The 26989-nt window shown below is 43.3% G+C and overlaps 1 protein-coding gene across 3 annotated transcripts; it reads left to right on the top strand.

Annotated features, from left to right (window-relative positions):
• The first annotated feature begins 544 nt into the window (after window positions 1-544).
• On the top strand, window positions 545-26754 carry SGCG (sarcoglycan gamma). Of its 3 annotated transcripts, XM_081198017.1 has the most exons (9): window positions 545-790; window positions 2521-2638; window positions 16656-16850; window positions 17369-17470; window positions 18415-18502; window positions 20060-20185; window positions 20965-21049; window positions 25351-25474; window positions 26315-26754. In XM_081198017.1, the coding sequence occupies exons 3-9, from the start codon at window positions 16656-16658 to the stop codon at window positions 26492-26494; spliced, it is 900 nt and encodes a 299-aa protein (XP_081054143.1). In that variant the 5' UTR covers window positions 545-790; window positions 2521-2638; the 3' UTR covers window positions 26495-26754. The 3 variants fall into 3 exon arrangements, with proteins under 3 accessions (XP_081054143.1, XP_081054142.1, XP_081054141.1); XM_081198016.1 differs by lacking the exons at window positions 545-790; window positions 2521-2638 and adding an exon at window positions 8954-9110; XM_081198015.1 differs by lacking the exons at window positions 545-790; window positions 2521-2638 and adding an exon at window positions 8963-9110 and having other exon boundaries at window positions 16653-16850.
• The last annotated feature ends 235 nt before the right edge of the window (window positions 26755-26989 follow it).

The raw sequence follows: 26989 nt of genomic DNA, 5'->3' as shown, positions 1-26989 counted from the left end.
GTTTATTTCGTTCCCTAATAGTTAGTTGATTAGTTCTGATTTAAACGCGTTCATGTGTGTGTGTGTGTTTTTTAACTGTACAATTGCTGTGAACCACTCTGATCGTGCTGCAGTATATAAATCTCTTTTTTAATAATAAAACAAACTTGCATCGATTAATTTTAATGTGTCTGTGCCCATTAGGACTTAGTTGACTTATCACCGTGTAATGTAATATCCATTGAACACACCCACAAACACACCCCTCCTGGTTAAAAATCCCACCCTCGTTATCAACACAGGTTAAGTTTATTGAAACTTGGGTTTTACAGCTCTGCGACCAAAGAATAGGACCCTTCGTCTCCCCCCCCCCCCAACTCCCCTTCGGCTTATGGAACTGGCGGCGAGGGAGCGAGCAAATGCGCGCGCTCCTCCTCGGCGCCCCCACAGGCCGGCGGAGGCTGCGCGGGGTTCGCTCTCCTGAAAAGCAGAGGCGCGCGCGCCGGGGCGCAGCCGGGAGAGGAGCAGCCGCCAGCTCGGTCTCCCAGCCGCCGCGCGAGGGACGCTGCGTGTCTGCCCGGTCGCCTGGCCCTGCTCCGAAGTGGCGGGAAGGCGCCGCGGCGGGCGGAAGAGACGCCGCCTGTGGAGTTGCTGCGTTGTTGTTTTTTGGCGCGCGTTTTGGGAAGGCGCCGCTTCCGACGGGGAGACGGGATAAAAGAAGGAGGCTGGTGTCCCCGTGTCGCCCTTGTGCCAGCCTCCCAGAGAAGGAAGGAAGGGACTCTTTGCAGGAAGGCTTCAGGAGGAGCGGCAGGTAACGACACTCTCCTCTTCTTGCGTCCCCGAGACATATTTCGCTCTCCTTATAACAGGGCAGTCCCAAGCACGGAATACGAGAGAGAAAGCCCCGCTGGGTTAAGAGGACGCCTACTTCTGAGTAAACGTGTTTATAGGGTTGCACCGCACGCGTGTTGCATGCATCCTCACGATGTCTTGTCTTCTCTGCACCCTCCCTCTCTTTCAACCCTTCACACACACATGCATCTCAGCTGCATACACAGCTGTCCCTCGTTATTCAGCAATCCCATAGATGGCTTGTTTTATATTACAGAGCCGTAGCTACGGGGGTGGGGGGCTAGCTGTGTTTTATGCCCCATGTGACGCTTCCAGAGGGGGCGCCATTGAGGCTCCCAGCCTCTGTTTGTGTGTGTGCACAAATGTCAAACTGGCTCTTGGACCTGGGTGAAATAAAGCCTAGTTTCACCCCTGCTGATTATATATATATATATATTATCCCACCTTTCTTCTGGGGAGCTTATTATATTTTACTTTCCCCACCTTCCTATTTTATCCTTCCTGTTGAGGTAGATGGACTATTTCTAAACATTCAGATGATGCTCCTTGGGCATACTATACAGTGGTACCTTGGGTTAAGTACTTAATTCGTTCTGTTCTTAACCTGAAACTGTTCTTAACCTGAAGCACCACTTTAGCTAATGGGGCCTCCCGCTGCCGCTGCGCCGCCAGAGCACAATTTCTGTTCTCATCCTGAAGCAAAGTTCTTAACCTGAAGCACTATTTCTGGGTTAGCAGAGTCTGTAACCTGAAGCGTGTGTAACCCGAGGTACCACTGTATGTCGAGTTCTCCCCACTCCACTTCCCAATATCCCTTGACCATTCACACTAATCGCTGCAGAAGTATCGTTTTCCCCATGGCTTAGACTCTAAACATTCATCTTTGCTTTGGAAGCATCATGACTTAAGTGTGCAGTGTTTCTACACCCTGTCCGTAATATGAGGAGACACAGAATCTGAATGCCTGATTCCGTTGATTGAAATAATTTGACAGAAGAGCATCTTGAGCTTAGCAGATCGCTTGGCACAAGTATTGTGTGGCCCCCATCCTTGTATTTGTTGCACCCAGCAACAAAAACTCAAGCTGATTCCCACAACACACATTCTGCCATTTGTTACATGCATGCAGCTTGTTCCCCTTGACTCATCAACTGAATATGATTTGGGTGTTTTATAACATGCATTTTAGTGAATTTAGTAATTTTCTTTGCTGCTGGTTGTTTTTTTTTAAGTGTCCTCCATTTTGCCCAACAGAGTTAGGTAAAGTGAAATTTGTGCCCATGGTGTTTGAATCATGAATGTAATGGTTAGAAGTAATCACTGGACGTTGCAGCCTTTGAGTAATGACATGTGGGAACTCACCCATACTGCCAGAGCAAGACAAAATCAAATGTCATTGGGGCAATAGCTGAAATCAGCACTGCTATGTCTGTTCTGAGGCAGTGGCAAAGAGCTCTTGCAGAATTTTTGAATTTAGGGAATGCTGTTTTTAAGCACTACTTTTATAAGCATCTGAACATGCCATTTTCATATTCTCACAGCTCTCATATATTAGAATGTTAAGATTTATTGCTATGCAAGCATGTCATAAAGATTTGATCCTATCAGGTGATCTGGATATATTTCAGTGGTGTTGCTTTGAGTGAACTACTTTACATATCCTAATAAACATCTCTTTCATCTTTTTAGGGCTGAGTCTTCAATCAAATATTTGTTTGCCTGGTTCAAGATGTGAACTGTTCACCCATCCACAATGCTCACAGATTACGATTTAATTCCAGCTCTAGCATTTTCTCGGACAGACTAGGTATATTCAGCTGCAAATATCTTGCATTCAAAAATGCTTTTCCAGCTTTGTCTCATATCCATCACTTCTTTCTAAATCATGTTTTCAAACTCACGTTGCCCATGTCTTATGCGTAGGGCTGAATATCGGGCCGCATACCATGAGCAAAGAGATCATGGTGAGACTTGCCTTGGTAAAACTAGCCTAAAATATTCAAGCCATGCCAGAAAATAATGTGGGGTCCTATTGAACTTACATCTGCATTCAAACAGTCATGGAATTAGCATGTGTCCTAAACTTAATTTATTTTTGCCACAAAGTCTTCTACTGAACACGCTTCAAATAGTAATTTAAAGATTATCTACCATAGGTAGGTGGCACAAACTGGCATGGTTTCTCTTCGTAGGTGATATTTAGCCAGAATATAATAACCTCAAGCCATTCAAAACAAAAACAGGAATTACCCAGAAATTCATTTTTTCCTAAACTTACTGTTGCATTTTTCAATGCTTCGTAACAATGTATAATCACTCCATTGTTACCTGAATTGCAGGGGAGCAATTATCCTCATATTTTTAGCAATCTATAATGAAGCATTTAATTGTATCAGAAAAAGCTGGCTATTCTACAGCACGTAGATGCATTGTCATATTAAAGGCCTGAAACACTCACTGAAAGGCAGTTTTAATCAGCAACAGCAAACTGGTGCATTCTTATTAATTTATCTTTCATATCCATTTTTTGTGAGCACTTCATGAAATCATCAAACTAAGGAAATATGGGTGTAAAATTACCGTATTTTTTGCTCTATAAGACTCACTTTTTCCCTCCTATAAAGTAAGGTGAAATGTGTGTGCGTCTTACGGAGCGAATGCAGGCTGCACAGCTATCCCAGAAGCCAGAACAGCAAGAGCGATTGCTGCTTTCACTGCACAGCGATCCCTCTTGATGTTCTGGCTTCTGAGATTCAGAATATTTTTTTTCTTGTTTTCCTCCTCCAAAAACTAGGTGCGTCTTATAGAGCGAAAAATACGGTGACTCTTCTGTTCAAAACAATGGGATTTACAGTGTGCCTATTCAGAAGTTAGCCTTATTGAGTTCAGTGGTGCTTACTCCCAGGTAAGTAGGTCTAGGACTGCAGCTTCCACTGCTCTTAATGGTGGTTTCATTGAACGTTATCATAGAACAGTTGGATTTAGAACTATGCCCAGTGACAATAAAATCATTCCATGTGATTCAAACTTTTAATCCAGTAGAGGTCACTGTAGCTCAAGAGGCAAAACACCCAGCTAATTAAAAAAGCAAACCAACCTGAGACTTTATATCTGTTGTACTTATATTAACCTAATTTTTCACTTCTACAACCTTTTATTTTAATCAGATTATTTAAACTGCAGGGGTGGGGGGGGTGGGATGTGTCTGCTTCAGAGCCACACCTCCCTGTCATTTCACTCTCCCTCCAGGTTAGGCTGCCAGTGCTGCTTCTGCTAAGGAAATCTGGATGCTAAGGGGCCAATTGCAGGTGGGCACAGCTTTCTATAATGTGCCAGAGGACTTCACCCCAGCTGGTGTGTAGCGGGGACTATTTGTGAATCCCCAACATAGTACATCACTTCTGTAAAATGTAATAATATTTTGTTGTTGTTTAGTCGTGTCCGACTCTTCATGACCCCATGGACCAGAGCACGCCAGGCACTCCTCTCTTCCACTGCCTCCCTCAGTTTGATCAAACTCATGCTGGTAGCTTCGAGAACACTGTCCAACCATCTCGTCCTCTGTCGTCCCCTTTTCCTTGTGCCCTCCATCTTTCCCATCATCAGGGTCTTTTCCAGGGCGTCTTCTCTTCTCATGAGGTGGCCAAAGTATTGGAGCCTCAGCTTCACGATTTGTCCTTCCAGTGAGCACTCGGGGCTGATTTCCTTAAGAATGGATACGTTTGATCTTCTTGCAGTCCATAGGACTCTCAAGAGTCTCCTCCAGCACCAGAATTCAAAAGCATGAATTCTTCGGCAATCAGTCTTCTTTATGGTCCAGCTCTCACTTCCAATAATATTTTAAGTACCATATATATGTTAAGTTTAACCACTTAATCCTGTCTCCCTGATTATTTACTGGGTTGTAAAAAAATATTAATTCATATATACCATATGTGTTAAAGTGGATAAAGAATCAGTGGCAGTGAAAGCAAAGAAGTACCTCAGATTTTCATATTTAATTGGGAATTTGCCAGTCCTCAATTTATGATCTAGAACTGTTAGCAAGAAGCCTCATCTCATCCTACTAGTCTTGTAGTTCCAGGCTTCAGCAAAAGAAGCACAGAATTGTTACCGGGAGGGGGGGATTATTAGGGAGAAGTGAGCAATGCTTGGTAGTGTTCGCACACCAAGTTTATGTTGTCGTTCCCCACTTACACACATTTAAACATAAGCAGTTTTCATCATCAAATGTGTAATGTTAATGAAAAACAAAATTTAGGGCTACTGTGGAGTGAGATAATGTGCCCCCGAGCTGTTCAGTGTATGGATGAGTGTACAGTGTGCAGGATGGGGAGCGCATGGCTAGTGTCCACTGTATGTAGAGCATTAACCGTTCCAGCCTCTAGGCATGTTACTTCATGCACAGAGAGCCAGCCTGGTTGGAAGCAGCACTCGGATCTCTATTGTGCTGCGTGTGTTCTGGGCAATGCTATACTCTGAGCAAATTATACTTAGAGTGATGCTGGCGAACCCCATACCAGAGAATTGATACTGCTGATCTCCAAGAGAGGCAGTCCATTTTAGCGCTGTGGATATAAAGCCACTGGAAGCCGTCACCAGGAATAATGGAGTGAAGTGTCACCAATATGCGGAAGACACACAGCTCGTGTATGTGTTCTATCTGAATTGGGAGAGGCAGCCCAGATTCTATACAGGTGTTTGTAGACAGTGAAGGACTGGATGTGCCCCAGCAAACAAATCCTGAATCTTGAAAACAATTGTGAAAAGACAGCGGTGTCATGTGTTCAAAGTTCTGGCATTCAGGAGGTGAGAAGGTGGCCTGTTTTGCCTCCTAAAATCTTCTTTTATTTATCAACAAATAAATATTTGTATAGTTCAGAATGTAGCATAGAATCTGAATCTCCAGCCCTAATACACAATGTGCAAGATATTTAACAACACACCCACCTTCAAATTTGCCTCTTTCTCTGCACCAAATCTTAATTTCTGCAAGTAGCTTATTATGGCTGTCACACGGCATCCCTCCTACTTCCAAGTCTGCATAATGAAACCATGTGCACAGACATTCTCAGAGAGGAATGTTATGCTTGACATAAGGCTGCTGCTAAAAATAATGGCATATCTGTACTGAGTTGTCCTTTTCTTCTATATTTATTTGAGAGATTTTCTGTAACACTCCAGCACTGCCAATCCTGGGTGGGCATTTCCATATGGATTACATCATATAAAAGCTTGGAAATCTAGATAAATTTCAATATGTAAGCTCACTTGCCACATTTTATAATAATAATAATTTATTATTTATACCCCGCCCATCTGGCTGGGCCTCCCCAGCCATTTTTTGATATAATCCCATAGGCTCCTCAAACAGCAGCCAATGACGTGGTGCAAGGGAATTCCTGGTATTATGATGTCATCACACGGGATTACTCATCCTGTATATTACCAGGGGAGAGGCAAGAAATGAACATGGGGGGTCCCATTTTAGGTTGCAGCCATATGTTGTATATAAGGCAGTTCTTTCTGCCTTTGCGGATTCCCAGACTTTGAAACTCTCTCCTCCCAAGGACAGGGAAAAAAGCATGTATATTTTTATCAAAGCAAGCAAGAGATAGACAGGGGGTTCTTAGAGGTTCCTGTACAGTCATACCTCAGGTTGTGAATGTGATCCATGCGGGAGGCACGTTTGCAACCCGCAGCATTTGCAGCCTGAAGCGTCGCATCTGCGCATGTGTGTGACGCAATTCGGCACTTCTGCGCATGCGTGTGGCATCATTTTGCACTTCTGCGCATGTGTGAGCGCCAAAACCCGGAAGTAACCCATTCCAGTACTTCCGGGTTCGGTGCTGTCCGCAACCCGAAAATGAGTAACCCGCAGCGTTCATAACCCGCGGTATGACTGTAGTTAACTGCTAGATTCCCTTCAGTGTAGTGCTAATGGATCTGCTCATGTTCTATCTACATGTCCACATGTATGTTTATGGAAGTACAGTACCACTTTGGGAGTCTTTAATCTGGGCACAGTTCATGCCACAGAGGCTCTTGTGTTATGCTGCTCCTAATTTAATATTGCCAACACAAGTCTTGTTGATATGGGGGAAATAGCAAGTGCCACGCACATTATTCTACTTGAATACTGTATTTACATCAAATTTTGGGCCATAAGTAAAATGGCTTTGTGGCTTAAAGTGCCAAGACAAAAATGCAAAATACCAAGATGATTAGTTTTTACCCAAAATCCACATTGCCTGGACCTTAAGCTTAGTTACTGATGTAGAGATGCAAATAGATGGAGAGGAGAGATTTGCCTTTAAGGGGCTGGGAGGCCACTGGGGAACAGAAAGGGCTGCAGTGGAGGCTTAAATGCAAAAGAGGAATATGCTCCAGTGCAAATAACTGGAATTGGGATAACACAATGGTTGAAAAACAGTGAGGCTGGGAAAATGAGAGATAGAGGTCAGAAAGAGATGGTAATAATAACTTACCTGAAGGAAGAGGGTGCAGAGATAAGTTATTTCCTGGGTTTCAGCATGCAGGTGCACAGTCATGACTTGAGTCTTGATAAAAATTTATCTGGTGATTTGAGTCTTTCAAAGAGTCAGCCAGCTGCCTCTGTTTTCTGAAACTTTTGGTTCAGTTGTGGATGGGGTGGCCAATAAAGGCCAATAAAGCCAGATCTGTCCCCCAGTGTTTCTGGACAAGGACATAGCTATTTTCTTTTATCCACTGGAGGAATTCACCCTGCTTTCTATAAATCCTTCTAACAATGCTCCAAAAACAAAAGAAATTCTGGATTATGCGTCTCACAAGGATCCTGAATAAACCCAAAGAAAGCAGCAAACATGACTAAGAGAAGGAAATGGGAAAGATGGGGAAAGGATCTACCTAAAGCTGAAGAGAAGTTCAGCTCCTTGGGGAAAAGAGAAGCATGGAGAAGCCTAGCAAGCCTTATACTCATGAAACCAAAGAGGTTGGGGATTTGAGGAATGCCCAGTTATAGGCGAGGGAATTCCTGTCAGGCATCTGCTCTAATGCAAAGGGTGATCTTGTTAAGGACAGGGCTAAATAAAGGACACAGGTCTATCTGCTGCATCACAATACAGTGGTACCTCGGGTTACAGACGCTTCAGGTTACAGACTCCGCCAGTGGCGTAGCATGGGGGGTGCAGGGGGGGCCGGCCGCACCGGGCACAACATCTGGGGGTTAGGGTTAGGGGACGCAAATCCACGGGTTAGGGGGCGCAAATTACTTGCCTTGCCCCGGGTGCTGACAACCCACGCTACACCACTGGACTCCGCTAACCAAGGAATAGTACCTCAGGTTAAGAACTTTGCTTCAGGGTGAGAACAGAAATGGCGCGGCGGCGGTGGGAGGCCCCATTAGCTAAAGTGGTACCTCAAGTTAAGAACAGTTTCAGGTTAAGAACGGACCTTCAGAACAAATTTAGTTCTTAACCCGAGGTACCACTGTACAGTTTTCCCACTGCAGAATTTCTGCATGGTCATGAAAAAATTCCTGGGCCACTTGCAGCATCCTTCTCAAGTGATTACTCAGGAAAGAGTGGAATGCAAAAAGGGTGTTTAATCTAATTACCAGCTCGCTGGAGGAAACAATTAGAGAAAACTAATGGCCAAATAAGAGTGTATACTTGCATTAGATATAGCAAAAAATCTGGAGATGCGCCTAGCCACCATATGCTTGATGACACACCTATTTTAACCTAGCATTTGACACCTGGACTTGTCCTGTTCTTCTGAATAATAATAATAATAATAATAATGCTTGCAACTATGTTGTCCGTGTGACTGCTCGCTCCCATGCACCGCTTGCTGCTCTGAGTTGTGATCACACCAATATAGCTTTGTTACTTTGCAATTGCACTGCACTCACTGCTCATAGCAAAGCCAGAATAGACACACAATTTCAGGGCACCTGCAGGGTTCCAGCTGATCTGAGCTGCTCAGTAACAGTGGGATGAACAGAAATCAAAGAAACCCGTGTAAATTCCCCTGCAAATAATAATTATTTTAAGTTTTTCGCCCCTCGTTGAAGCACTAGTGCAGCACTAGCTAGTTTGTCATAGATTAAAATTAGCCTTGCCTGTGTTGCCAGTGAAAGGCAGTGGAATGTGAGATCTGGCCAACCATGTAAACAAGCCCAGCCACGCCTCGAATATCTTCCACTCTAGATTCAAGTGGAGAAAATCATTCTATAAGGCAGAGAGAGTCTGATCCTAGTTAGTTCAGCAAATCGTACTGCTTTAAAATCTTCTAAGGTAAGTCTTTTACGTATGCTTGGATCTATATATGTTATGAACCGTAACTAAATTGTATGTGTCCTTTTCTTGTTACACTGCTTGCACTTCTGTTAATCTTCCCTTTGGGCCTGTTATCTTAACTTCAAGCACCAAATGTTTAATGTTTTGTAGATCATTACTGATTTAAACATTGGTAGAGCTTCAGCTTAGCAAAGCAAGTTTTCTTCATTGCATTCAATTGCATAACAGATTAGCAATATATTATATATATATATATATGTGTGTGTGTGTGTGTATGTGTATATATATATATATATATATATATATATATATATATATATATATATATATATTAATGTTACTCTTTTCTTTTGGGGACAGTCTGATTTACACAGGATGAATGGCCTCTGCACTCTCCAAGAAAACTCTGGCTTATTTTGCCTGATAGTTTTCTGTCTCCCCTGCCCACCTCCTCCCCACCCCTAAAACAAATGGCTGCAACTACATGGAGAATTTTCTTACTGAGAAAAATATTATCATTTTTTATTTAATAACAGAATTTCACTCGTTCTTGTCACATATGGATGTGAATATAAAATCTTGTGCTTCGGTTATATGCTCTTTTAATCCAGTGGTATTATATACACATATATATCAGTAAGGCTCATTCTGTTGTATGTGATGCATCAGCCACAGTTGAGCTCCACTGATCTAAACTGTTTCCACAAATGACATACAAATTCTCCCAGGCATTTAAGCAAGGAGCCTTTTGTATTCATGCGGGATTTTTGTGACTCTGGAGGTGGGGCTAAACATGCTTCTGCAGCCAGACAGGATCATGTTCTCCCCTAGTTCAGTACAGTGGTACCTTGGGTTACATACGCTTCAGGTTACATACGCTTCAGGTTACAGACTCCGCTAACCCAGAAATAGTACCTCGGGTTAAGAACTTTGCATCAGGATGAGAACAGAAATTGTGCTATAGCAGCGCGGTGGCAGCAAGAGGCCCCATTAGCTAAAGTGGTGCTTCAGGTTAGGAACAGTTTCGGGTTAAGAACAGACCTCCCGAACGAATTAAGTACTTAACCCGAGGTACCACTGTAATTCCTGAATAGTATGGTCAAGATTCAGCTTCAGTTTACTTCTCTGCATGTTAGCTTTTGTGCATTGAGCTATTTGCAGGAGATCAGGTGAGCACAGACCCTGGCTCTTTGGTAGGGTTAAGCTTATTACATTATGTCCAGCAGTTGGACAATGGAACGTCTCTCTCCATTTGCTTCCCCCAAATCTGCGCCATAGGGTTCCCCAACCCTGTGGAGCAGATTTTGAGGAGGACAGGAGGGCTGCAAGGGCCTGGAGAGGAGGAGGAGGAAGTTCCATTGCACAAGCAAAAGTTTTGCACCACTGTATCAGTAAGCTAAGTCCTAGAATTGTGCTCTAGAAAATGAAAAAATCCTGACAAATTAAAGTACTTAATCTTTACTTAGGGTGCAATTCTTTATTTTTGGTAATGTTTGTCTTCCCGGCTTTTAAATAATTAAAATAGCCCTATCTTGCTTAAACAGAGAACAGCATGCTCCAGTAATATATTGTAGTTTGTAGCCTCTTATTTCAAAGTAGCCTTTGAGAGGCATTTAATAATCACATCCCACTTTTTTGTGGAACACTGATAAAGGTAGAAATGCATTTCCAATGTAGTGAAACGCCGTGAGACATTATTAATGCAGTGTCACTGCAAAACTGATATTTAGCAAACTCCTCACCCCCGTATGCTTAACTGGAATTTATTGTTGCTTAGTCGGTAACGGTGCAATCATATAATGCCTATTCCTAAGGATGCCTACTCAGAATTAAGTCACATCGAGTTCAATGGGGCCTACTCGCAGATAAACAAGTATAGGATTGCTAACTCGGGTGCGCTCAGTGGCACGGAGTGCCTTCCATCAGCTTCAGCTGGTGGCCCAGCTGTGCCCCATTTGGCCAGGGATAGTGTAAGTACTGTTCATCTATGCTCTGGTAACCTGTAGGTTAGATTTCTGCAATGTGCTGCCTCTGAAGACGGTTTGGAAGCTTCAGCTGGTGGAGAATTCAGCAGCCAGGTTGCTCACCAAGACCAAACAAGATCTGATGTGCATCCCCTGTTGTCTGTCTCTCGCCCCCCCCCCCTTTGCTAAAAGGAGCCACAGGTAGAAAGGGGCTTTGGATTGGGGCAGTGGCACAATGAAATCCTTTGCAAAAGCATCCCTCTGCCAGGATATATGAGCTTTTTTCGGAGAAGGGGCATGTCCCAAGTGCTTATGAATATCTCCACAGTTATGGCTGGGGGTAGACCCTGAAATTGGGCATTCTGTAGGTGGAGCAGGGTTGGGACAGAGGACTTGGCGGATCCATGACCCCTTTATTCCTTGAAGAAGAAGTCTCAGGATCAGACCTTCCCTCTGTGGCAGCCTGAAGCTGGTATAACAGTTCTCCGCATTATTGGAATGGAAGAGAAGAAAAGGAAAAAGAGATGCACGGCAACACGCAAACCCCTGCTATGCCAGCCTCCTGCTCTGACTTGCCAGGAGCCAGCAGAGCTTTGAAAGCGGCTATTTACCGCTTCGTACCCCTCCACATCCCACTTAGGATTGCACTCGTACTCACTTTGTTGTTGAGCCTCATAAATATTTACTAGAAATTCAAATATGGGTTTGGAAGACTCAGCGCTTGTTTGCTGATGAGTTTCTCTCGGGGGAAATTCACACAAGGATTATATCCAGTCCATATTGATTGAGTTCTGTAGTGGTGAAAAGTTGTTTCTTCTTCTTCTGAGTGACACCACAAATAACATTGTGGCGGTGATGTTAACTGATTGCAACACTCCTTGCGCTAAATCCTTAGCTCGGGAGCCTTGGAAAGCCCTTTCATGTCTCGCGCGATCCCTGCGGTGAGCAGTCTGCAGCTGTTTTCAGCTTACGTATATTAACACAAGGAGTTGCTTGTCTGTATTTAGGGCTTCTCAAGGCTCCTACTGTAGATGACAATAGGTTAGTTTGCATGATATGTGCCTGCCTGTCTGACAGCCCTGATGCATGGATGGGAGTGAGCAGACACATCTCTCCACCCACCCACCTAGCGTGTTGTTCCCTTCTTATGCACACTGGGACGGATTGCCCTGCTTCCATCTATACAAACAGGGGGGAAACATCCCCACAATCCATGCACTTTGTACGTGCATAGCTAGAAACTGGACTGGTGCCACAAGTACAGATGGAGATGGTGCACCAGAGGGATCAGAAACAGCTGTGGGCACTTGATCCCCTCCAAAAGGTGGGCCATTGTGCAAAGTGGCTAGGGCTCCAAAGCCTGGCTTTCTTTTAGATGACTGAAAAGAGTAGCATCTCAAAGAGTACTATGAAACAGCATGGTTGTGCGTAAATATTTCACATTAAATTGGCAGTGTTCTGAAAGCAAGTATTCTTCCTCCTTTATTGATGTGCTAGCAGCAGAGGCAGTGCAAACTTACAGTGCTAACTTTTAACAGCAGGTAGTACACAGTAGGAATCATCTTTATGTTGTAAAATTGGTTGGTGATTGTTATTTGAATAGTTGGGCATGAGACTGAGAGCGTGGGGAAAGCTGGGATTTCTGTACCTTCTATGTGGGTGGTTTTTTTTGTAAACTGTTCAGAGGTTCTCTTGCAATCCAGTGGTATACAGTGGTACCTTGGGTTACATACGCTTCAGGTTACAGACTCCGCTAACCCAGAAATAGTACCTCCGGTTAAGAACTTTGCTTCAGGATGAGAACAGCAATCGTGCTCTGGCGGCGCGGCGGCAGCAGGAGGCCCCATTAGCTAAAGTGGTGCTTCAGGTTAAGAACAGTTTCAGGTTAAGATCGGACCTCCGGAACGAATTAAGTACTTAACCTGAGGTAGCACTGTATACATTTTCTTAAAAAAAAAATACAAGGTGTGACCAGAAAATTTGGTGAATGGTCACAGAAATCGGACAGCGAGAAATATTCAAACTTACATACCTTACAGGCCTTCAAAGTAGGCCCCCTCTGATACAACGCACTGTTGACAACGTTCATAGAACTGTTGGAAACTTCTGGAGAAGTCCTCTCTTCATACTGCTTTCAGTTCCCTCATCACAGCAGCTTGGACGTGTGAAAAGTTGGAAAATCTTTGCCTTTTCAGTTCAGATTTCAGTTTTGGAAAAAGAAAGAAATCCGGTGGGGCCAGTTCGGGAGAATATGGAGGATGGGACAACTCAGTAACCTCAGTAACGATTGCACATGGAATATGCAATTCTTCCGCCATCATTCGTACAGACAAATGCCAATCCTGCATCAATAACTCACAAACTCTGTTGACATTTGAAATATATAAAAAAATTGTCCAGTAGCAATTTTTTTATATATTTCGACTGCGTCAGACCAACATGGCTACCTACCTGAATCTGTTGACATTTGCCGCCATTCTGCTCATTGACGGTCTGCCAGACCAAGGGTCATTTTTGATGGTTTGCCGCCCTTCACGGAAATGCTTAAACCACTCATACACTGTCTTATGAGTTACAGCTTCAGCTCCGTACACAATTGTGAGCATTTCGTGGGTTTCCGATGCCGATTGTATGTTCAAATATTTCTCACTGTCCAATTTCTGTGACCATTCACCAAACTTTCCGGTCACACCTTGTAAACAAAGTAAATGTGATGGAATCACTTTGCTGACTTGCTCATCTTTCCCTCTCTCCAGCATCCTATTTGTGATTTTTAGAAAGAAAGAACAATTCAAGCTCTCCTTATTCACTTCTGAAGTGCTGTCAAATGTACATTCAAATGGAGTTTTCATTTAAGCGAGAGAAGAAGTGAGAGGAACATGGGCTGAGATAAGTCAGCACTAGATCTTGTTGGGTGGGTAGTCTCATCATATGGTTGGCACTGGACTTGGTTGCATATGATAGGAGTACTTCTTGTTGCTCTTTTCCTTTTAAAGAGAGAGTGAAGTTCTTGCCTAGATTCCTGACTGCTGGGTCCTTTTATGCTTTCCATGCCGGTTGTGATGGCTGAATGGCTACAGGTTAATGAATGAACAGTAATCTACAGGTTAATGAATGGAAAACGAAAGGGAGAATCTTCTTAATGAGCAATGAAAAGAAGCTGGAAGTAGTGGTTTTCTTTATTAGCCACTAAATTGAATTACCTCTTCCTCCCCCTGCCCCCAAAACTTTTGAACATTTGCTTTAAAAAGCCTATTTCCTTGCTCTCTGGACACACTGTAAGTAGTGAAGTTCTACTCTTGTCAATTCAAACTGTGTAGCAGCTGCTGTGGCTATTATTAACCAGCAATGTGCCTGGCTATTTTCTCAGTGTGTCATTAAATAAACACGTTGTCAAGTCTACTGACTTCGCAGACTCTAGAAATTAATTTTAATCATTAGTTGTTCAATTTCCAAGTTTTAAACTACGCAAACTTAGCTTCCTTGGGGAGTTTTAAGCAGAGGTTGGATGGCCATCTGCCATGCATGATCTAGTTGAGATTCCTGCATTGGACTTGATGACCCTCGATGGGTCCCTTCCAACTCTACAATTCTATGAGTCTCGTTCATTTTGAATATAATCCAAGAAAGCCCATGCTTTCAAAGCATGTGGGTTAAGCAAAATTCATGCTGGAATGTAAATGTCTAAAGATAGTTGTACATGCCTCTAGACTGCCATTAATTTTCAACCCAGTTTTTTATAGCGGCACGGTTGTAAAATAAAGGTTCAGCCATAGGAGTTGTTGAATCTTTGAGCTAACAATAGTTGTTGCAGCTCAATGTTACAAATCATGTTACATTGATTTTGCAGATTCCTTACTCCAGTCGTGGGGTAGAGTTTCTCCATATTCTTCTACCATTCCTATTCACTTTAAATAGGATGTGCATGATAGCATCAATATATCCATAAATAAAACCCAAACCCTATAAATTACATATTCCTTAACGTATAAAGAATCACAGAAGGAATTCATCTTTTATGGATTGCATCCATCCAAGTTCTACTAAGAGTACAGTGGTACCTCAGGTTAAGTACTTAATTCATTCCGGAGGTCCGTTCTTAACCTTTAGCTAATGGGGCCTCCTGCTGCTGCCACACTGCCAGAGCACGATTTCTGTTCTCATCCTGAAGCAAAGTTCTTAACCCTAGGTACTATTTCTGGGTTAGCGGAGTCTGTAACCTGAAGCATATGTAACCTGACGTGTATGTAACCCAAGGTACACTGTAAAGTTAAAGGTAAAGGGACCTCTGACCGTTAGGTCCAGTCCTGGACGACTCTGGGGTTGCAGCGCTCATCTCGCTTTACTGGCCGAGGGAGCAGGCGTACAGCTTCCAGGTCATGTGGCCAGCATGACTAAGCCACTTCTGGCAAACCAGAGCAGCGCATGGAAACTAAGAATAGGCAAATTTATATTAGTGGGTCCAAATCAGTCATAATTGATTAATTTCAATTGGTCTCCTAGTGAACCAGATATGTATCTCTCCCCACCCCACAGGTCAGCTTCTGACAGGGAATGAGGTCACCCACCTGTCAGTCATCTGACATCATGATATCAGGAGACTGAAAGTTGGGCGTTCCCTCCTTCATGTAAACATTGACCTGAGGGGTGGGAACGTGCTGACAAAACAGCACCCAACAGGATTGACCACCACTCTGCTATCCACCCAGCTAATGGGCAGGTATGTGTGGTTTGGCATTCCAGCCCAAATTTGACCTCCTGGTGGGCCAGTATTGGCCCCTGGGTCAGAGGTTCCCACACCTGCCTTCAGCTGTCAGCATTTCGGGCAGGGCCAGCCCACCCATTAGGCAAATTGAGTAAGCAGCAGGGAGAGACTAGAGGACAGAGCTGTGTACCCCATGCAACCTGCTATGTACCCCTAAAAGCTAGCCTGCTTCCCTCAGGTGTGGTGGAGAATGTTGTCCCATTGCCATTGCTGAAGTAAGGTTCAGCTGTCAGCCTGGTCAGCTTCTGTACACAGTATAGGGATGTGTCATCTTGTCCTTTGCCTCAGGTCACAAAATTTATTGGATCAGCCCTGAGTTTGAACAGTACAGAGTTGAGGATATGTGCAATTTAGACCTAGACTCTCTTATTCAAACCATAGGCAATAGCTCATAATCTAGAAAAAAAGACCAAAGGCCGTCATTTCTAAAATTTACAGCCAGCAGTTAAAGCATTTTACCGGGGGACGGGGGACGGGACGGACAAAGCAAGCATAATTTTAGAGCTGTTAAGGAAATCTCAATCATATCATTCTAGATTATTCCATCAATTAACTTTTTGTATTTTTTAATGATGCTTGCATTGTCATAGCAGACATCATCTCAGAAGAGGTATTTTCTCCTAAAAGGCAGAGTGCTTCTTTTAAAAGATGCTTGCCATCTGCAAATAAAGTTGTGGGTTTTTCCTTCTTAATTGCTTTCCAGTTCATTAGGGGCAATTTTTAAAATCAATTAATGTAGCTAAGTAACTGGTTATGCGTTGCAGTCCAAAACATTTTAATGATTTTCTAATGATTATTTTTCTTCTCTAGCAGATGGTACGTGAACAGTATACTACAACAACACCAGGTACTAACCTACAGAGACCAGAAACACAATATGTCTACAACGTTGGCATCTACGGTTGGAGGAAGCGTTGCCTTTATCTCTTCGTCCTCCTCCTAATCATCATCCTAGTTGTGGATCTTGCTCTGACCATTTGGATTCTTAAAGTGATGTGGTTTTCTCCAGTAAGAGTCCTTCATCATCTTTTTTTGCATGTGTAACTATTGTCTGAACAAACTGCACTTTTAAACTGATAATTTCATGGCAAACCAAATTGTACATAATGCAATTGATGTCCCTAAGGTAATAAAGCGACTTCTGATCCGTTAAGGGTGCTAACAAAAGAAGTATTGCAGATTTTCTCATTTCCACAGAAATGTCTGTTTCCTCCCCACAAAAAAGAAATTAGGGGGTCGAACTTATTTTTCATGGCTTCAGAATGTCTGGAAAGTTTACATCTCTACTGAGCACCACTATAAGGAAGTGCCTATTGTGGTTGTTCCCACACCCCCACACCCCTGATGCTGTCTTGTCATAATGTTGTCGTAATCTTTCCCCTCTTTTCTCATCTGGTCAGGGTTCCTCTTGTGCATTTTAATCCACTGTTTGAAGAAGGCGGGCATGATACTCTGGTGAGAATTTTAAAATCACTTGAGTAAGAAATGCAGTGCATCTAAAAGCTTGGAGTCTTTTGTCATTACAGATTGGAATGGGATACCTTTATGTTCAAAGCGAAGGACTTCGGCTAGAACGGGAGTCAGAATTTTTATATCCTTTATATGCCAAAGAAGTTCACTCTAGAAAGGTAAGCAAGTCTGCAATATTCTGCTCGCACACACATTCGGGCTTAACCCCACTAAGTTGAGTGAGGCTTTCTAAGTAAATATGCTTAGATTTGGGCTGTAAGTCAGGTCATCAACGGGTCGTCTGAAAATTAGCAATGGGTACATGTCATAAATTATCATCTACAAGACTTATGTAGGTTAAAGTCAGCAATGCATTGTGGGTCTAGAGAGGGAGCTGTTGTCAGTCTGGATTCATTTTTCAATACACCCAGTCACATCAGAAGGTGCTGAAACCAGAGACAAGGTCAAGAGTGACCCTGTCTTGGACCATAGGATGAAGGAAGTGATAGCTCATTATTGTGTTTGGCTTTTCTAAGAGGCTGTGTACATTTAAAGTGCACCCCCTCAAAGAATCCTGGGATCCGTAGTTTGTTAAGGGCTCTAGGAATTGTTGTTCTGTGAGAAGTAAACTACACTTCCTATGATTCTTGGGGGTGGGGGGTGTCAGAAGTGAAGGACTGGGGAAATGGAGGAAAATAAAAAGAGGCAGGTATCATAGGAGCCAACTCCTAGGGTCTGTGGGAGCATTGACCCCCCCCCCCCACAATAAAATATTTGAGGACGCTGGCCTCCTGCAAAGTTGATGAGCATTCCCATTCAAATGGTGTGTGTTCACTGTCTCATGTGATTGATTATGTGGGGCGGGGCTTACCCGGGCCCCCACAATATTTTATTCAAGTTGGCACCCCTGACAGGTATATTCAGGAATGGTTTGAATGCTTTTGAAGAGGGCTGAGGCAAGCAGGGCCTGCTCAGTTACCCATGAGTAAGAAGTTACTCATTTACCAAGGCTATCATAGGCTACTTGAGAGCCTTGGAGGCATTAAGATGTTTAGCTTTTCCTGTGGTGAATATCTGAAAGATTTCTAAATTTGCATCTCTTTCCCCTCACCCCTTACACTAGGACTCATCTCTGCTTTTGCAATCCACTCATAATGTGACTCTAAATGCACGCAATCCTGATGGGAACGTCACAGGCAGATTAAGTGTGGGTAGGTTTAAGCTACGTTTCTTCAGTTTGCATTTTGAAGGTTTTGAATATGCACATTCATTGTGGTGATCCCATGTCTATCCAGAGGCCATACAAATGGTCTTGGATAGTCAACTCAAGTAGGGCTGCTGTCCAAAAGGAGCAGGAGTGAGAGAGCGCCTAATGCAATTGAATAGCCACATCCAGATATAAGGGGTAGAGCATTAGGTTTCCCACAAAATGGGAGGGGGGATTCATGAACTGACATAAATTCTTTCCTGGTTGGGGTGTCTTGGCATCCAACATCAGGCCTCTGTCTTCCCCCTTGGAAGGAGATCTGACGCTTCCTATCAGGGAACACAAAACTGCAGGACTTGCAAATACTGGAAAAGAAAACCTGAGCTGATTGCTTTAATCTTTGTCTCCTCCTTTGCAGATCTTCCCCAAGCTGTTTAGCCCTAGAGAGGATACCAGTGTCCAATTTGTACAACAATTTACGTGATAAGCATGCTACACTGATGTGGATTAGATATGGACTAGTTAGAAATTAAGCATGCAGTTTTATACACAGGGAATAGGAAAAATTGAACACAGTGGGATTTTCTTCTGAGAAAAGATGCATAGGATCATATGCAACCCGTAATTCTAAGGGGTGATTCAGTTCTACACTATATCCATTCTTCTCCACTTTTCACAGCAGAGTCACATGTGCACATTTTTGCATAGTGTGTTCCATCTAGCTCAACCCCAAAGTATTTTTCCTTTTTATTTGATTAGGAAAATTCTACTTTTTCTCCTAATGAAAGCTGGAAACTGGGACCACAATCTACAGTGCAATCTTATACATCTCTATTCAGACATAAGTCCCACTGTGTTTAGTAGGGCTTATACCCAGGTAAGAAGGAATAGGATTGCAGTCCCAATGCCCTAAACTTTATAAACATATTGTTATAGATCTATGTGTGTTCAATGTTTAGGTTTAATAAATGTTACAATTTAATTAGAATTGTTACGTTAGAACCGGGAAGAGTGGTAGACCCATTTATAAGCCTCTGTTATTAGCATATATGAAAACTAATTAAGTCAGGCAGATATCTTAAATTGTGACCCTTCCTTAATCTTGGGGAATCGACATGAATCAGGTGTTTATTGAAGTCAGCCTAATTTCCTTTGGGGTAATGAGCTGTTAGCAAGTCAGAGGATAAGAGTGCAAATCCCATTCACAAATGGGTTGGCTTCCTCCCTCCCTGAACACAGGATTTCATTTAAAAGACAATACCAGTGTTCTTGGGGTAGGAATGCTGTGGACCCCTGCATTGTAGGCTTCAAGTTATATATGTGTGTAAATGAACTACATATCATAAAGACACTACAGTCTCTGCTGTGCCTTATTGTCCCACAGGAAACAGATCCTGGGTTAAAGTGCTCCTGGTACCCCTGGAATTTATAACACCTGCTCGGAGATAGAGGTGGTGTGTCACAATATATTGTATCATTGGCAGCTCATAAATGCAACTTAAGAAAAAGCAAATGATAATGGTTCTGTTAAAAATACTAATAATGCTTGTGTGCTTCTTAGGTCCGGACATGGTACAATTTGATGGTCAGGAATTTCAGATCAAGTCCATGAATCTGGATGGAAAGCCTCTGTTTACAGTGGATGAAGATGAAGTTGCAATTGGTACAGACAGACTTCGAGTCACAGGTTTGCATGCAAGTGTAAGGAACAGCTCAAAAACATCCTTTAAGAATACATTCTTCTAAAAGCAAAACAAGCTCACAGCTGCTGAAAACAGTCATTCATTAACCATAGGTTTCACTTTCTATCTTATTTTGTTTACTGCTGGCCCCAACTTTAGTTGATGGAGACAAAATATCATCTTCAAAATTTCACCCACACTGTTAAATGAAAGCACTTATTTCAGTTTTATTAATTTGCTGGTAGAATAAAGATGACAGTCTCTTAATTAAATTTCAATAAGCTGACGCTCATAGGAAAATGATGCAAGTTGACTAACAATTGAGGGAAAGTTCCAAGCAATCAGGCCGAGGGAGCCGGCGTTTGTCCACAGATAGTTTTTTGGGTCATGTGGCCAGCATAACTAAACCGCTTCTGGCACACAGAGGACCGTGACTGAAGCCAGAGCGCACAGAAATGCTTTTTACCTGTATACCAAATCTACATAGGACAAAGGATCGTAGGATCATCACAATTTACAACCTGTAAACACTTTGAACAGACACGCCTTATGACATGTGAAGCAAGTATCAGAGGTTTCCAAGACCATATGCAGTCTGAAAATGCCTTCCCTTAAGGCTTGAATTTGTGCACACATTCCACGAAGGTCAGTGAACCTGGTGTTTTGTGAGACCATTATGAGGATCTCCTACCGTAGTTTGTTTTCCCCCTTGTAACGGGAAAGGGGAGCTGTCTCTTCCCTCTGACACCTAACAGCCACAACTGGTTTGTTTCCTCTCTTCCAGGGCCAGAAGGAGCTCTTTGTGAACATTCTATAGAAACACCACTCATTAAAGGTGTTAGAGGTCTTGACAACACTAAAGAGCTGAGGTAAGGATTTGTCTCAAAAGCAAATTATGTATTATGTATTATCAGGCCCTGCATGGCCATATACACAGTATGTTAAAATGACAAATAAAAAGAATTGATCTGTATAGGTGTATTAACTACAGCTTCATGTAACAGAGGGGGAATCTGATGTGATAGCTCTGTCCATGGAATGGAATTAGTTTTATGCGAAAGCCACAAACATGACCATATTAAGCTGCTCTTCCAGAGTTAAAATCGGGATTTCTCTGAAGCTAGCAACCCAAGTACCTAAAGGAGCAATTCCCTGAATATCAGCCATCACTGGCCCTACATTCTTCTTGGAGTCAACTCTGGGTTCTCCCCAGTTAGCGGTGTCCCAAAAGGGCCTTTTCAGTGGCTGTTTCCTATCCATGAGTGATGACAGACACTGGTTTAGAATTGAGACAGTTGCTTTGGATTTAGGTAGGAAAGAGAAATAGTACTGGATGTCATCAGCATCCAAACCCAGAAACTCTGGACAACTCTCCCAGTAAAGGTAAAGGTACCCCTGCCCATACGGGCCAGTCTTGACAGACTCTAGGGTTGTGCGCTCATCTCACTCTAGAGGCCAGGAGCCGGCGCCGTCCGCAGACACTTCCGGGTCACATGGCCAGTGTGACATCGCTGCTCTGGCGAGCCTGTACCAGAGCAGCACACGGAACGCCATTTACCTTCCCGCTATAAAGCGGTACCTATTTATCTACTTGCACTTAAGGGTGCTTTCGAACTGCTAGGTGGGCAGGAGCAGGGACCGAAAGACGGGAGCTCACCCCGCCGCGGGGATTCGAACCGCCGACCATACGATCGGCAAGTCCTAGGCTCTGTGGTTTAACCCACAGCGCCACCCGCGTCCCAGTGGTTTCATGTAAATGTTCATTAGCACAGGAGACAGAACAGAATCCCAAGGGACCCCGCAGGCCAATTACCCAAGTGTCAAGCAGGAGTCGTTCCCCACCTCCAGCACCACTTTCTGGGTTCATCCTTCCAGGAAGGATCAGACCCACTCGGTAAAACAGTGCCTCCAAGTCCTGTCTTAGCAAGATGGCCCAGAAGGATACGATGGTTGATTGCATCAATGTCCAACAGCACCAGCAAGGACACACAATCCAAATCCTGGCGTAAGTCATCCACCAAGGCAAACCAAAGCCATCTTTGTTCCACAACCAGGCCTGAGGGCAGCTTGAAATGGATCTAGATCAGGCATAGGGAAACTCGGCCCTCCAGATGTTTTGAGACTACAATTCCCATCATCCCTGACCATTGGTCCTGTTAGCTAGGGATGATGGGAGTTGTAGTCCCAAAACATCTGGAGGGCCGAGTTTGCCTATGCCTGATCTAGATAATACATCTCCTCCAGAAACCCCTGGAGCTGAGATGCCTGCTTAAAGGTGCATAATGCACTTCTTCAGCAAAAACATGTTGTCTCAAAAAGTAGAAGCTGTAAAACAATTTCAAAGCATGGAAAATAAGCTCATGTAAGAGCTGCCCAGTTTGAAGAGGCCTGAAATGCAAACCAACTTCTTAGACACCCACCCACAGGCTGGTCATGCTAGCCAGAAACACAATGGAATGTGTGTCTCAGAGCTGCAGGCTGCCCACACAATGTCCAGATCCAGATCTGAACTGGGCTGGGCTGTTACATAAATTCCCTATGGCAAGAAGCAGCAGCATGAAGAAGCAAGTTTGCTACTGTCCTTCTCAATTGCCGTGTCTGCCCTGCAGTTTTGTTTGCTGGTGAGGAAATGCGCCCGGTTACATTCCACCACATGTTTAGGCAAATGGCTTTTGGTAGCTACCAGAATCCAACTACTCATCACATCTAGAAAAGGATTTTTCTCTTGTTTAAAGCAGCAGAGATTCTGGGGTTTCCCTCCTCCCCCTTTCTCTTTCCAGGTGTGGCTTGGCTCACTTGCATGAGCCACCTCGAGCTGTTTGCCTTGTAAATTAGGTTCCAGGGCCATGAAGTAGTAGCTGTGCTAAGACTCTCAAAGAAAGGCTCTCAAAGAAATGAACAAGGTGAATGGGGGCACAGGTACAATGATGAAAATTTAGTGCGAAACAAAACAAATACACTGCTTATAATGAAAGAGACAAAAATTAGAGGAAAGGATGTCAAATGTTTTGACTAGATAAGGGGTCAACAAACTTTTTCAGCAGGGGGCCAGTCCACTGTCCCTTGGACCTTGTGGGGGGCTGGACTATATTTTGGAAAAAAAATATGAACAAATTCCTATGCCCTACAAATAACCCAGAGATGCATTTTAAATGAAAGGGCACATTCTACTCATGTAAAAACATGCTGATTCCCGGACCGTCTGCGGGCCGGATTTAGAAGGCCCTAAAAACCAGAAGCAGAGTGCCAAACAAAATAAGTTTATTTCTTGCCTTTCTTCCAGTATGGGGCTCAGTGTGACATATGTAACAGTCTTCCAAACACTCTCCCATCGTGGTACTGACCAAACACATGCATTTTTAGTTTTGCTGCTTCCTTTGCTTTCGGGCTACATTCCAGTACTAGTGGTGCCTATATTTGGCTGTATTGTGAATACTTGTTTGCATTCAGAAGTGATGCACTTCCTATTGATTCCTGCATTGCAGAAAGTTGGGCTACTTGACCCTTTGTGTCCCTTCCAGCTCCACAATTCTATGATTCTAAGTTGATGTCAAAGTGACTGCTGTCCTTTGCTGCCACCTTGTGGCACTACAGTGGTACCTCGGGTTAAGTACTTAATTCATTCCGGAGGTCCATTCTTAAACTGAAACTGTTCTTAACCTGAAGCCCCACTTTAGCTAATGGGGCCTCCTGCTGCCGCTGTGCTGCCAGAGCACAATTTCTGTTCTCATCCTGAAGCAAAGTATTTAACCTGAAGCACTATTTCTGGGTTAGCAGAGTCTGTAACCTGAAGCGTATGTAACCCGAGGTACTACTGTACTGGTTTTCAAGGCTCTTGTGCATCATAATTTGTTTCTTGGCTTCACTTGAGTTTAAGGTTTACAAAGTGAGAATTAATTTTGTGGCTTCTCTTTACAGAAGTTTTAATTCTCAAAGCTTATTCAATCTGTACAATGTGTTTTACAGTGGAACCAGCACTCCCCCTATCCAATTCCTGACATAAGTCATCCACCGGCAACCAAAGCCAAATAGATGCACCTTGAGCACCAGTTTTGGCCCCTAGGCCTGAGGTTTGCTAGCCCTCATTTGAGGGAGTAGCTTCTTTAGTCTGTCTGTCTGTAAGGGAGCTCCCTGAAAGACACTGTGTGCCTCCATCTCTCTCAGCTTCTCCAGGGTTAGCTGCCTTGGCCTTAATGGAACAAGCTCATTGCAGCAAGCCCACACTTTTGCTGCGATACTGCAAAACTTCAGGGGAATCCCACCCACTCATTGCCTTTCCACTTTTCTATCCTTGCATTGCTTCATGTCAAACATAATGTATTGGATTAATGTGGCGTGGGAAATAGGCTTTTGTCTGGAACTTCAGTAAGCTGATTTGAACCTTTTAAAGATGGTTGTATGTTCACTCCCCTAAGCTCTGTTCCTTATCGTCAAACCCTTTTTTACCTTGTGAACATACTCAGTAGTGCGGGGCAATCTGCTCACAGAGGAACAACTTTCTAAATATATCCAGGTAGCTAGCTACTCTACAGAGCCTGTGACCCAGGTCGTTGAGTTATGCTACTCAAGCTTAGCTTCTTAAAAAAGGCATGTCACACACACACACACACACACACACACACACACACACACACACACACACACTGCTACAGTCCTAGGACTATTCAGGCAGTAGAGATGATTCGGCTGCCATAACTACACCAGGAATCTGACACCAGCCACCACCACCACATCATGGGACATTGTCTTGCTGGCTAACAGTAACTTCTAGGAAGAATCAGCTGCCAGCCTAGAATTCTAAACTCTCACTTGGAAGTCAATACCATTAAATCAGTATCACTTGCACTAAAATAGCCGTCATCAACATCTCTTTTTAACTTAGGCTTTTGGGTAATGTGAAGCTATTGTGGCCTGTTGCTGGTTGTTTCATCTGCTGCATTCTGTTTGAAATTTATATTTGAAGTTTATATTTAAAATTGTGTTTGAAGTTTATATTTAAAATTGCCTTATGGTAATTGATTTTACAATACGGTATTGACCTGTTTGGCATCATGTTGTTGTTGTTGTTGTTGTTATATTATGATGGACAGGCTTATAAATTATAAATAAATGCAATAAATAAAACCACAATTTATTACGATGCTAAGATCTTCCTTCTGGTTTCTTTCAGGCTTGAATCGCCAACTCGGTCTCTCACCATGGATGCTCCACGAGGGATTAATATTAAAGCCGAAAGTGGGACTATTACGGCTCTTTCTCATCTGGATATCAAGTTGCAGAGCAGCGATAGCATGGTGAGATTTTAATTATTTCTTAATCTACCATCAACAAACGATCCATTTACAATTGGTATTCAGAGCGACAGCATTGACATTTCAGACATTGGGCTGTCTTCCTACCAGTTTCCTGCTGGTTTTAGTTTCAGCAAAATATGAGAACTATGCTGGCCCTAAGTAGTTGGTGATTTTCACGAAAAGCCAACTAATCCCTTGCAGTGCCTGTGACTCCATTTTATCTAAATGTATAGTCACGATATATTGATGGTGAAATTACCAGTCGACACATTCAGAACTATCTAATATTCCATTCAGCTGTTATCAAGTTCCCATTTTAAAATATGAACATTTTCATTTGTTTCATTTCCCGGCAATCATAGAGCATTTTGCACTCTGTTATCTTGCCCTCCATGAAGGAGCTTGCTGCTGTGGGAATAAAGTCCACTGACACAAAGCCCTATTGAAATTTGCCTTTTGCATTGAGGTCTCAGCCATGTTTCACGTCTGGGCTGTTTGTTAAGGTGCCAGCGACCACAAAAAAATTAAGTGTTTCCCCAACTTTGGGGAATCGCCAATCATAGATTCAAATGTTCTGTTTAAATTTGCAATGTGGCTGTAGTAGAAATTAGTTTTAAAAGGGAAGCTCTGATGTACATTTAATCACCACAATTGAGTCAATGTTTAATTTACTGGGCCCAGCACATGTCAACAGTTCTGTGTAGGGCTGGCTCCAGTGAGCTCTCAGGTCCACAAAACTTGCACCGTAATAAATTAACCTTTAAGGTGCCACCACACTTTTTGTTCCTAAGTTACTGCTACACAAACAAATCCATTCGTGTCTGTCTTTCTTCCATGCAGCTTATGCTTAATGCTGGACTGCGGCTGCCCAAATTGCCTCAAGGAACAAGCGGAGATTCTGAGATATCCTTTGGGCTCTATGAAGTCTGTGTTTGCACAGATGGAAAGTTGTACTTGGCAGTGGCTGATGTCGTTTCCACTTGCCTGTATTATAGTCAGGCTTGCGAGATGAGCAGCTAACACCCCACGCTGCGTGCTCCCAGCCTGCTGCTATTTTCAGGTGCGATTCAGTCACATACAGGCAAGCTCAGGTTTTGCAGTTAAAGTTGATCTGCTGCCCTTCCACACATACCCATTTCCCCAAAACTATCAGACTTCTTGTGACAAGGAAAGCAATGGGAAAATGCATTGGAAAGTGTGAGATAACGCTTGCCGTAGCTTCGTATAATATCCCCGCAAACAAATCAGAATGAATGTCAATAAACAGCTTGTCTGGACTACTTTCTTTGGCTGTTTTTAGTCAGGTTTTGTAGTAGCGTCTAGAGTCACTGGTGCTACTACACAGCACAGAAATGCAACTTAACATTTACATTTAAAATCGAAATGCATCAAATTGAGTTCAGCATAGAACTAAGGAGAACATTCCTCCAACCTTCCAGAGCAGATGTGGGGCAGTGCAGGTCACACAGGAGAGAGTGACAAAGTCCCATTGGAACAGCATTAATGCAATGCAAA

The sequence above is a fragment of the Podarcis bocagei genome (assembly GCF_964188305.1).
Source record: "Podarcis bocagei genome assembly, chromosome: 6".
Lineage (NCBI taxonomy): Eukaryota > Metazoa > Chordata > Lepidosauria > Squamata > Lacertidae > Podarcis > Podarcis bocagei.
Note: the sequence above shows the minus strand (reverse complement) of the source record. Positions and strands in the feature narration are given on the sequence as shown.